The following is a 13350-nucleotide window of genomic DNA, read 5'->3' as shown; positions in this document are numbered from 1 at the left end:
CATTCTAGTAAACGTCTAGACATCATATTGGATTGGACTCTTGATAACTATGCAGTAAATCTAGTATCATTGTTTTATTCCTGTTTCCCTTCATGTCTGTGCTTCTCTGCAGAAGCTTAGCTGCAAGAGACCACAGGACAATTTCGTTCTAGAGGATAATTATATTCATGAGAGCACAGGACACAATATATTTCCTAAGGTTTCTGGCAATCATGGTCTCATGTATATATGTCCTCCACATTCTCCAGAAATAGGCTGAAACTCCTTTTGCTCTGGTAATAGGCCTCAACAGACTCTGACCATGCCTCAAGATATTTTGGCATAAATAAAGTTTCTCATAGGCAAGGAAAGCATCCTGGTGGACAAACTGAGCTGCATGCTCTGTGTACAATTCAAATTGTTTCTGAAGAACTCTGTGGACACAGAAGTGGGAAATCCTTAAATATGGACCTGTTTGCCACAAGAGACATCACCGGGTTGTCCACATTTCTGTTTCATGGGCAGGGAAGCTTCCTTCTTGATTGAAACCAACGTTCCCTCATTGCCTTTATTTCCAAGAGATATATAGTAAGACAGAATTTATATAATCTTCATAGTATGGCAAGTTTAGTTCTTTAACCTTCTGACTATGCCCATCTACCAGTTCTTCCAAATCTCCTTTATCATAGTCTAGTTGACATTCTACATCTATATCTGAAGTTATTGTACCTGGTAACTTGGAGCTTAATACCCTCTAAAGCAGTTGAAGTCTATATTCAAAAGAGGTACTGCAGATTTTACTGGAGAGAGTTGTGACTCTTCAACAGAGAAAACTTGTGTCCCTAAGTGGAAACAGTTTTCAACAGGAACACCTATTAAGAACAGTGCTCCTTTATCTTTGACAGTTTATTTTATTTTGGACTATTTGCTTAAAAATATAGACTCCAGTGACTCTGAGCTCAACTACAATTCATCTTATAACCTTATCTATGTATCATCTTCTGGTCCAGAGATTTTTGGTCTTTGTCCATCTACTCTTAAGAAATTTTCTAGAGATCCTGGTGCATGTTGTCACCCAGTTGGCTGGGGAGACCTGTTGTGTGGGCAGCAGCAGAAGCCCCCTTAGGCAGAGGCCAGGTGGCAGGACCAAGTTTACTTTCTTTGATGTTGAATTGTGTTTATGTTTGAACAATAAACACAACCTTGGGAAAAGGGACTCAAATATTGACACTGGTGGAAACTTCATCGATGCACTGACCTGTGAATTGGCCCAATGGCTTGCATGAAGGTTGAGAAACTGAGGCATAGGCATGGTCTGACATCGTGTTTGGGGAGACCTTGCTACACGTCTTCCCCCTTATATGAGAATCATCATTTTCTTGGGACCAGAACATTGGGGAATCTTTCCCTGAAAACTGGTTTGGCTGGCTAGTACATCATCCAATCTATTGAGTAAAATTCATCCCTGATGACTGGCCCTTTTCCACACTGTTTTCCACGATAAGACAGTACAATGCTTGCACCATAAATTCTCACCAAATGTTATTTCAGAATTTCATTTAAACCAGTTTATAACTATGATCATATTTTCTTAAAACTAACAGTTTAATTGCACAAATTAAATATGCCTTGAATTTCCAGTTAGATGTGAGTAAACCATTACACTGATCTTTGTAGGCAAATCCAAGGGGAAGGCAGCTTCTTCTCAGAGACTTTTTTCTATGGATTAGAAAAGTTTGTATACAGAATCATTACCCAAAAATAGGAGTACAGTACATCTTATTTAAAGCAGGTTCCACAGCATCTCTGAGAAATATTGTTTACAGATATTCATAAAGCTGCTATATGGAGCTGTATTCATACGTTTACAAAGCTTTACTCTTGGATTTAGGGACTGGGTGTGATATTCAAGTCAGGACTACAATTCTACAGTCTCTGTTTTGTTAGTACTTTTAAGCCCTCCTTTGGTGGACTGTGACTTTAATCTTCTGAAAGTGGGATTCGGTGGGGTTAGTTTTCAAAGGAGAGAGGAAGACTGCTTACCTGTAATGAGTCCTTGGAGTACATTTCCTACCTGCTCAGATCTACTCTTGCCTACTATTCTTCCCTGTATTTTTGAGGCTGCACACAGCTTTGCTGTCTCTGGTTTTTGGGGGGTTTGAATTTGTAGCACCAAGAAAATAGCACCTTTTTATAAAATACGTCTTGAAGGTAAAATTCTTCCAAAAAAGTACTCACCAAATGTCTCAATGACACAACCATTATGATAACTTATATTAACTCTGTAATCAGTAAAAACTCTCCTGCTCCTTAGAGGCATATACAAGGCAGTGTAAGCCTTGGAGAAGTGGAAGAAGAATTTTTCCAACATATACCATACATTTTTTAAAATGACTGGTGAATCAAAGAAACACATTAAAACTTCTGAGTACTTCCTTGAGGCTCTGAGAACTCTAGATCCATCCAGGAGTGGCTTGAGGCATCCAAAGATCAATGTTCACCAGCACACTTCCTTGAAGCATGAGGTTCAACACATGCCAAATCAACGGTCACACAGGATCAGACATTCAAATGCCTGGTGTATTTATTTCAGTGTCTACTTCTAGATACATAAATGTATGTCTGGAAGACCATACTAGATGCATGTTTTTAATAGTACAGAAAATGACCATATTATGCATATGTGGTACACAGTGTTTCAGTAATAAACTTTATGATAAAAAGGGACCATTTTGATAATTTTGTTTGACCTGCATAATATGGACTAATAACGTCACTTTATCTTAATGATTGTTTTCCAAACTTAGCAAATTCTTCGTGGAAGTCTACACACACATGCCTAGTTTTAAGTTTTAAAGTGATCTCTAAATTATAATGCCTCATGTTGTAAATGACACTAAAATATAGAACTGAAAGACTTGTCTGAGACAAAATGGAATTCAGATATAATTAAGTTACAAGGGAAGATTATTGAAGTAAAATTATAATGTAAATTCAGTAGATACTTAGATTTATTTCTGAAGATTAAAACCATGTAAGAGAAAAACTGAGATTACTACCTGCTCTCTCTTTCGCTCTCACGCTCCACTCCCGCCCCCACACCCACCGTCTCCCCAAAAGAGTCACAGAAACATTCACCTTGGAGGCTTTTCTCTATTTCTAGTTTTTTTAATAAATAGTTGCTCCCAGGATTTACAAGTAGTTTGTTGATCAGTGTGTCCAAACCAAAGCAATCTTGTGGTTATTTCTTATTTAATAACTAAACAAACCTATTTGTATTCTTTTTGTTCTTTTGCTTTATTTTACTAGACTAACGAAAATGACCTAAGGAAGTTTTTTGCCCAGTATGGGTGCGTGAAAGAAGTGAAGATAGTAAATGACAGAGCTGGAGTATCAAAGGGGTTAGTACAGTTGCAATATATCCATTGTGGACTCTGAAAACATAATAGTAAGTGGAATAAGTAGAATAGAAGTTGATTGTGATTTTTGTGGCTTATAACGTTATTACTGGCATCGCATTATATGACACACTCAAGTTTCAGTTCATTTGTTTTCTTTCTTACAGTGTCCCAGAATGGTGGTGTTGATAAATATATGGTTAACATCACTATTTTCCTCCTCTTTAAGCACTTAGACTTCACTTTAACCTGGAGTTTCACTGGCAAGAATGTCCATTGTGTTACAATATGGGTGAGAACCTCATCATGTAAAAGGGTCAGAGTGGAATAAAGGAGCTCTGAAAACTTGAATCCAATCAGGAACAGATTCCCCCAGCTCAGGAACTAAGGCTGTATTCTGAAGAGCCGCTTGCAAGCTCTAGTGCAGGGGGCATACTGGGGGCAGGGTGGAAGGGACATGTTGCTGGCAGGACCACAACATGTAGCACTGTGAACATTTATGTTGCATATAGGTAACTGGGGACATGCTGCCATGACTTAGGCAAGCCACTAGGGTTGTCTGTTATGCCAGGGGCCACAGAGCAGCACAAAATCAGGAGAGTGTAAAGGTGGCATAAAATCACCATCGCTTTCCCCCGAGTTATGAGTTCTGTGTAGCACATCTAAGAGTTGCAGTAGGACCCTTGTAATAGGGGGTATGGAGTACCTGCATAAATATTAGATCCATTCTTATGTATGAGGCTGTCATAGTTTTCAGCACCTTAAGTCTGCAGATGTGAGACAACTTGCAGCTTCATTCATCCTCATCCCTTGTCACTGCAATCTCTGAAACTCACTCTGAACACAGAAGGAAGAAGCTTCTGCCCCACACCAGAAGAGGAGCTTTTCTACTCACCTTCAAGGTTATTACCAACTCTGCCCCTCGCTACTTAACTGCATTTGTCTCTCATCATGGTATCCCCAATGTCTGCACCTGCCACTGTTGCCACCTCCATTTATCTACCTCTCTGACAGTGGTTTTCGTGTTTTCTTCCAGTGCACCCCTTGGTAACTCACAGAATTCCTTCCCTGAACTGATCCATAAGGCATCTACCCTATCCTCCAAATCTCTGCTTCAGTTCTACTTCAGCCTTGACACCTAAAAGAAGCTAGCCGACTAATACTAATAGGTGGAGGAGTAGCTGAAGAGTATATATTTTGCTTACCTGCTTTAATCCATTCCTCTCCCTCAAAGTTTTTATGTTGTTTTTTTTCTTAGACTGGAAGCTCTTTATGGCAGGGACTGTATCTTCCTTGGTGTGTAATCGTCACCTAGCACATTGATGCTACCAGAATGCCAATAATAAATAACAAACATGAAATGTGGATGAGGAAACTTTGCTGTAGAAACCTTAAATTTTGAATTAACTTACTTATCTATTTTAAGCTGGTAGGTTGATTTAGCAGCAATAAAACTGCTCTAACAAACAAGATTTTTCAGCAGCAGTAAATTTTTCTCAACATAAGCAAAAAGCCTATTACAAAAACATTCCCCAAGATAGGGTTGACTCAATATCTTGGTGTAGCACCCTTTTTTCCCACAGGTATTTTTGCTTCAGTCTCTTTAATAAGATCTTCTTATTGCCTTTCCTCAGAGCAGCTGTGTAAGAAAAAGAGAAAGGAAACTGAAGTTAAGCTCTTGTGTGTTAGCCAAAATGCTTTGTGATTTTTGTTTTTTAATATTTTAGTTCATTACGAGTTTGCAGCTCCCCTTACTATTACTTTGAACTTTAGCCAGAACTTTCATATATGCTATCGTTTTTAAATAGAGTCCCAACTTCCTTTTAGAAGTGTCATTTTATTTTATTTTTTGCTTCCTTAAAAAGTAAAAGTCGGTAGGTTTACAGTCATTACAGATGAGTCTGGTAGCACTTTCTATTAATAAGGTTGCTCGGCACTTCCCATCGTAAACACCCCATCTTTAATTGCTTATAACTTTGCCAAATTTTAACCATTTTGGCTGAAATCTTGCATGACAGGTATCTGTCTCAAGCTGAATTTACCTGGAAAATTTCTGAATATGAAGCTTGGAAAAAATACATTACTTTGCCCATTTTAAAAAACTCTGATGACCTTTTCTTTGAAAAGCTCCAGTGCCCCCATGCTTTGGAGATTTGGAAACTTGAGATTTGGCAAGAGGAGTGTCCTTTGTGTCAGGTATGTTCCTTTTGCCATTCCCATGAAAATTGCCCCAAATTTGGCTCAGTTACAAGCCTTTGAAAAATCATAGTTTACACATGCTCAGTATTCAGAGTAGCAGCCGTGTTAGTCTTTATCCGCAAAAAGAAAAGGAGTACTTATGGCACCTTAGAGACAAACAAATTTATTTGGCATAAGCTTTCATGAGCTACAGCTCACTTCATCGAAAGCTTATGCTCAAATAAATTTGTTCGTCTCTAAGGTGCCACAAGTACTTCTTTTCTACATGCTCAATAGAGACTTTGATTTTAGCAACTACATTCTTGAAGATTCCAGTCACTCTGGATGCTGGGTCCAGGCACCTAAACTTGGAACAGGGAAACTGTCTCTCTTGTGTTCTTAATGAACCCTCCCCTCATTGGGCCCTGCAGCATGGAGGAGGAAGTTGCCTGATTCAAATGCTGAAGGGACAAGAGCTAGAGCGGGGAGCTAGAGGGAAGAGGAAGAGAAAAAGTGGGAGTTGGGATGGGACAAAGACTGGGGCTAGCTGGGCAAGGAAACTGGGACTGCGAGCTGGTGAGAGGAATGGTGAGCTTGGAACCTGTTGGCTAGGGGGGAGTGGGACAGTGAGATTGGATGGGGTGAGAGAGGGGACTGGGAGTAGCTGGACAAGGAGACTTGGATTAGGAACCAGTGTGGAAAAGGAAACTGAGGAGGGCAGACATCTGACAAGGAGCTGTGGCACAGGGGTAGAACTGGGACTATTTAAGCAAAAAGACTGAGATCAGGAGACAGGGAGGGGTGGGAGATGAGACTGGATGAGGAAGACTATGACTAAGAGCTAGTGGTGCGAGAAGGGAGAAGCAGATAGGCTGAGGAGTCTGAAGTGGTAAAAAGAGGACAGGTTGGGCAAGGGAACTGGTACTGGGTGTGGGGAGGGGGGAAGACTGGGAGTGGGGGGAGATTTGCACTAAGTAAATAGTCTGAGACTGAGTTTAGAAATCTGAGCCTTGGACACTGTGACTGGGTATCCAGGGAGAATTGGACTAGAACAAGAAGCCAGGGTGGGAAAGCAAAAGGTCTGCAGAAGGAATCCAAGATCCCTGTGTCTCACCATTATTCTGCTCTTACCAAATACATTTGAAACCGACAGGTTACGTGTGTGTCTCATTCTTCTTTAATTCCGGTCCACACAGAGGATGACAACTTACCATCACAGCTATCAGTTACATAGTTATCTCAAGTGACAGAGGTCTGTGTGATGGATTCACAGACTCTGTAGATTCCAACCTTGCTGATGAACCGTTTGGATATCAGTAGGATGAAGTTTGTTTTTTTCAGTTTGCTTTTTTAAAATTTAAAATAAAAAACAAAAAATAGTGTTTAGAAGAACATTAAGACTGCAAAGGCAAGCACTCAAAAGTAAGTGATCTCTTGTGTATATGCATTATAATACATTCTCTAAAATTACATAATCACACACTATTTTTCCACAGGACCCCTGTCTCATTCTTGGCAGAGGATGGACCTGCTGTGGGAATGAATCTAGGGTGACCAGACGTCCCGATAAAATCGGGACTGTCTCGATTTTTAGTTCTTTGTCCCATGTCCCGACCGATGCATGGTCAGGATGCCATTTGTCCCGATATTGCAGCTTTGGCCACTCCGGCAGGTTTTTTTTTTTTTTTTTGTGCTTTGGCAACTCCGCTCCGGCTGCTTTTTTTTTTTTCTTCCCCCATGTGTCCCAATATTTTGCCCGTTTCATCTGGTCACCCTACAATGAATCAGGTTGTGTAGTGAAGGAGGTTGTTGTCTATAAGACCCCGGCTTTATTTGTTGCAGAAATTGGAAGTTCTGTAGCGAATGAAGCAGTGGACTGCAGGAAGAAAAAGGATGATTTCATAGTTAAAGCAGTTAAATATTGCTCTGGAGAATGAGATTCTATCCCAGCCCATGTTACAGAGTTTCTAGATGATGCTGTGCAAGTCACTTAAACCAAACTCTTCACAGGTGATCACTAATTGTGTATTCCTCATTTTCTGGGTGCCCCACTTGATACCCTGGTGTTTAATTTTCAGAAGTGTTAAGTACTCTCAGCATCAGCTGATGTCAATAGGAACCTGTGTCTGAACATACAAAATGCTATATGATGCTAAGTGTGCTGAAAAATCAGGTCACAGGTGTCTCAAATTGAGCATCCAAAATCAGTGAAGAATTTTTACCTTAAACTTTCTGTTCCTGTGTTCACCATCTCTAAAGTAGGATAATACCACTCTGTCACCTCACAGGATGCTGTGAAAATTAATTAATTAATATTTGTGAAGAATTCAGATGCTGTTGGCCAGTGCTATAGAAAAGCCCATGAGGATATTAATAATTATGCCTTCAGAGAAGGGTTTGGATAGTATACAGTAAATTGGGCACCAAAATGTAGTGGATACTTTTGATTTTAATCTCTCTGTGACTCAGTTCCCCATCTGTAAAATGTGGATAATAATACCCCTTCCTCTCACAGGTGCTGTGAAAATAAATTCATTAATGTTTATAAAGCAGTCATATTATAGTGATGATCACTATAAAAAAGCCCATGAGGATGTTAATTCTGTCTTCAGAGCAGGGCCTGGGCCTGGGCCAGGGCCACGCACTGAACAGTGAAGATAAAACAAAATATTGAATAGCTGCTCATTAAGCACTGTTCACTGAATGAGACAGTGGTCCTGTGAGAAAAATAGAATGTGATCATGTAATTAAAGACTATTATAGTTCATACGCATTTGGGGCCAAATTAAGGTTGCCACAGCAACCTTATTTGTCATTTATTAACTTCTTAGTGCTTTACTTTTCAAACTTAATGTTTTAACATAGTATTTTGTGTAATATGTAATATATAACATGTTTTAGGTTATAAAGTAGTATGCCAAGAAAAATAATTCATGTAATTTTTATTTAGGTATGGTTTCATCACTTTTGAAACTCAAGAAGATGCACAAAAAATTTTACAAGAGGTAAGATGATATATAATCATCATTATACTCATTGTTTAGGTAAATTCTTTAATTTGGTATTAGTGCTTGCAGACATCCATTACCAGTGGATATTTGTCCCTTCTGTGTTTACCTGCTTGGATTTGAAGGTATTAAAGAAGCCCAGGATGTCTGTGGGCCAGTTTGTCAGATTTGTTGCTTTCTTTTCTTGGTACAGAAGGATGAAGAGAAGTAGCAGTAGCATTATTTTCCCTTCTGAACCCACAGAACATCCAAGAAGACATCTCAGAGATTTAGTTTTAAGGGAGGGTGGGTGCTGGGAGTCTGTGGAGCTGACTAAGGCAGGTGAAGCTGATGGTTCAGTGTCAGGTACCTTAACTTTGTAGAGATAACTGTTTCCAGCCTCTTCCTTGTATACTGCTCACTTGGATCTGAAGTTCCTGCTGGTGCTTTGATTTTCTTGAGTAGAGAATCCAGCTGTCATAAGACATCTGTAAAGGAGACTATATTTTTAGGGCTGAGGCTGAGATCATGAGAGAAATTGAAGTTAACCTCACTCTCATCAAGGAGGAACCACTGAGGTTCACTCAAAAAACTCTGAGATCTGTGAGGCCCACTTCCAGATATGCTTAATTCTTGCTCCTGCGAATGTGAGGTTTGCCCCAGAATGGACCTTTCTTAGCTGCCAGGATATTCTTTCTTGTCCTTCTCTTAGGATATAGGAAGCCATGATGGCTCCACAACCTTAGCCTTTTGCAACCTGTTCTTTTGGCCTGCTTGGGCTATGTTGGCTGGATGAGCCATGGGCTCAGTTGTGTTCATGAAGTTCCCTGAAGAAGACCAGAGGATGTTATCTCAAGCAAAGCCTCTTCTAGACTGAGTGGAGGCCTATCAACAAGTAGAGCTGGTTGAAATTTTTAAAATATTGAAATTTTATTGAAAATTTTATTCAAAGAGCTGGAAAATTCTTAATGAAATTTTTATGAAATGGTATTTCCCATTTTTGACCAACTCTAGTTAAAATAATATATACATACATATATATATAAAAGCAGTCCAAATTCTGACTGATAATACCAATGTAATATATAACATCAATCACCAGAGAGATGCTTGTTCCCACCACCTGTGTCAGGAAGCAATTTGGCTCTGGAAACTGTACACTTGTTATCGTGTCTCACTTGCTGCTTTCCATTAAATAGGTTTATTTGCCATGAAAGAGAACACAGTACCATCCTTTGTGTTCCAGAGCTCAAATTCAGCAAAGCACGTGCCTAATTTTTAAGCACATAGACAGTGCTTAGCGTTACGCAAGTGCTTAAATATCTTGCTGAATTGGGGCCCGGAGGAGGAAAGTATTCTGTTCTCTGACTGTTGCCTTTGGACTTGACTGCAACTGATATCTTTATACATTTCCTTTAAATAAATATTCTGGATAATAAAACTGCAAAAGGTTTGAGGTTTTATTGTTAGCTCCCTAATGTATATATTGTATCTGGTACTTGAACCTTCTAGCTCTGGCAGTGGAAACGTGGGTCCTGATTCTGATTTTACACCCATTTTGTCCTGGTGTAAATGACTACAAAGTGTTCAGGGAAATGGAGAATCAGGCCCTCTGGTTCCTCCAGATTTCCTTTTGCAGAAGCAGGATAAAAGGGACACTTACAATTTAAAAATCACATTGCTGTCTGATTTTTGTTTTAACTACTGCAGATGCAAAGTAATACTTACATCTACTATAAATGAAAGATATTAGTGAAAGTTTGCAGTTGGTTTACTTTGTGCATTTGACAGTATTTTTATAGTCACTTTTGTTGTTTTCCTTTAAATGATGAGGAGCTGAAAGAAGATGTAAATAAAAGTAGCCCCATCCTACTTGAATTTACACTTTGGCCTGGTCTACACTAGAAAATTAAGTCAGCTTAGCTGTGTTACTCAGGGGTGTGAAAAATCCATACTCCAGAGTGATGTCTTTAAGCTGACCTAACTCCCAGTGTAGACAGCACTAACCTGCACAGCAGGTTACTCTGCTGCAAGCCTCAGGGCATGGCTACACTTGCAGATGTAGAGCGCTGTGAGTTAAACCAGCCCTTAGAGACAGCAGCAGGGAAAGCGCTGCACTGTGTTCACACTGTCAGCTGCAAGCGCACTGGTGTGGCCACATTTGCGCCACTTGCAGTGGCATTGGGAACGGTGCATTATGGGCAGCTATCCTACAGAGCATCTCTTCCCATTCTGGTGCTGTGGCTTGTGGGAAGGGGGTGGGAGGGTGTAGGGCATTCTGGGTCCTGTCCCAATACCCCTGATGCATCACTTTGCATCCCAGCAATCCCTGTGCTTCCGTCCACATTTGGCACCATCTTTCAATGGTTTTTGTACTGTGCGCTCTGTCTTCCCTTTCGGTCTGTGGGAATGGATCCTGAACTGCTGAGGAATATGCCGATGGGTCTCACCAACACGTCATGAATTGCAGTCAAGTTACTCCTTACGCTACAAACTGACAGTGAGGAGTCCGAGGATGATGTCGACTCACATAACGCACACCACACGAGATTGCTTGTGGCATTCATGGACATGCTCACCACCGTGGAACGCTGCTTTTGGGCTCAGGAAACAAGCACTGAGTAGTGGGATCACATCGTCATGCAAGTCTGGGATGACGAGCAGTGGCTGCAGAACTTTGAGGTGAGAAAAGCCACTTTCATGGGACTGTGTGCTGAGATCGCCCCCACCCTGCAGCACAAGGACACGAGATTGAGAGCTGCCCTGCTGGTAGAGTAGCAGGTGGCTATTGCACTCTGGAAACTGGCAACTCCAGACAGCTACTGATCAGTCGCTAACCAGTTTGGAGTGGGGAAGTCGGCCGTTGGAATCCTGTTGATGCAAGTTTGCAGGGCCATTAGTCGCATCCTGCTCAGAAGAACTGTGACTCTGAGTAACGTACATGACATTGTGGCTGGCTTTGCACAAATGGGTTTCCCTAACTGCGGAGTGGTGATAGATGGGAAGTATATTCCAGTTCTGGCACCAGCCCACCTAGCCTCAGAGTACGTTAATCAGAAGGGGTATTTCTTGATGGTTCTCCAGGCGCTTGTGGATCACCATGGGCGTTTCATTGACATTAACACAGGCTGGTCCGGAAAGGTGCATGACGCACGCATCTTTCGCAACACAGGCCTGTTCAGGAAGCTGCAAGCCAGGACTTTCTTCACAGACCAGAAGATTACCGTAGGGGAAGTCGAAATGCCCATTGTGATCCTTGGAGATCCTGCTTACCCTTTAATGCCGTGGCTACACAGGGAGCCTTGACAGCTGCAAGGAGCAGTTCAACAACAGGCTGAGTTGGTGCAGAATGACTGTGGAGTGTGCTTTTGGCCGTTTAAGGGGCTGCTGTGGCTGTCTGTATGGGAAGCTGGACCTGGCCAATGATATCCCCACGGTTATATCTGCGTGCTGTACCCTCCATAACATTTGTGAAGGGAAGGTTGAAAGATTCCCTCAGGCATGGAACTCAGAGGTTCAACACCTGGAGGCTGAATTTGAACAGCCAGAGAGCCGGGCTATTAGAGGGGCCAGCACAGCACTGCAAGGATTAGGGATTCCTTGAGGGAGAAATTTGAGGCTGAAAGCCACCAGTAATGTTTGGTGCCCTACATGGGAGTGAAGTGCAGTGGTTCCAATGTTAGTAGGAATCTGTGTTTGCTACATATGATGCACTGACTTGCAGTGCCTGGTGCTTTCCTGGGCTATGGTATCTTTTACTTAATGCAATAATAAAGAATGTTTTCAAAGCCAAAAAATTCATTTATTGCAAAGAAACAACTGCTTGGGAAACAGAAAGGGCATGACACATCTGTGCTGTGTGGGACAAGGGAAGAGGGTGAGGTGGGGAACGGGACAATCACAGGTTTGCGTATGTCCTAGCATACTCAGCCTTCCTGTCCGGAGAGCTGTGCAATGGGTGCTGCACTTCAGGATGGCTAAAATGCATGGTGATAGAGGTTGAGTGCAGTGGGTAAGGGTCGTAGTTTGCAGGGCTGGGTGGTGAAGCTACAGGTGTTGGAGGCAGCTGGTGGCGTTAAGAACCTGGATGTTGGGAAAAGTGGGTTGGCGGTGACATGGGGCCACAAGGGAAAGAGTTTTGGGACAAGGGCTGAAGGGGGGGCGGGCACGGAAGTGCTCCCCCTGCATTGCTACAAGCACCTGTATCGAGTCCGCTTGGCACTCCATGATGCTTAGCTGGCACTCCATGATGCTTAGCTGGCACTCCATGATGCTTAGCTGGCACTCCATGCTTTGGTGCCGGCCATCCGCATTCTGCTGGCGGACCCTCCTGTCCTTTTTAATTTTCATTAAGGGACTGCTGCATGACATCATGCAGCATGTCCTCTTTGCTTTTTTGCATACACCTCCTGATTCTTTGGAGTCTTTCAGACGTTGATAACAAGGACAGCTGGGATCTCAAGGTTGCATCTGTAAAGCCAAAATGCAACACTTAAAAGAGGCAGCATTGTTCACACCAGACACAGCAATGATTTGGCCATACTTAAAGACAAGCACAGTGTACACAATAGCAGAAATTGCCCCTCCCAAAGCGAGCACACATAACCCACAGGAGCCCCAAAATGGTGAGTAAGCACAGGGGCAAGGGGCATGATTGTTTCACGGCCGTACTGTCCTCTGGGGTTCTGTGCCTTGGGGAGAGCCAAGAGGTGCAGGGGGCCCCTATACTGAACACTGTCCCCACATTTTCCACAGGAGTTTGTCCTGGAAGATATCTTGCTGCTGAGGGTGACCTGGAAAGCAAGGGA

General features: G+C 41.9%; 1 protein-coding gene across 1 annotated transcript in view; it reads left to right on the top strand.

Moving 5' to 3' along the window:
• Positions 1-13350, top strand: part of BOLL (boule homolog, RNA binding protein) — a 69234-nt gene that overhangs the window by 17345 nt on the left and 38539 nt on the right. Inside the window, exons 3-4 of the mRNA XM_073306316.1 lie at positions 3289-3380; positions 8506-8560. Coding sequence (XP_073162417.1) covers positions 3289-3380; positions 8506-8560 — 147 coding nt within the window. The remainder of the gene's footprint in view (positions 1-3288; positions 3381-8505; positions 8561-13350) is intronic.

This window comes from Lepidochelys kempii, chromosome 11, assembly GCF_965140265.1.
Source record: "Lepidochelys kempii isolate rLepKem1 chromosome 11, rLepKem1.hap2, whole genome shotgun sequence".
In the NCBI taxonomy this organism is placed as follows: Eukaryota; Metazoa; Chordata; order Testudines; family Cheloniidae; genus Lepidochelys; species Lepidochelys kempii.
The sequence above is the reverse complement of the archived record's forward strand: the minus strand, read 5'-3'. Positions and strand labels throughout refer to the sequence as shown.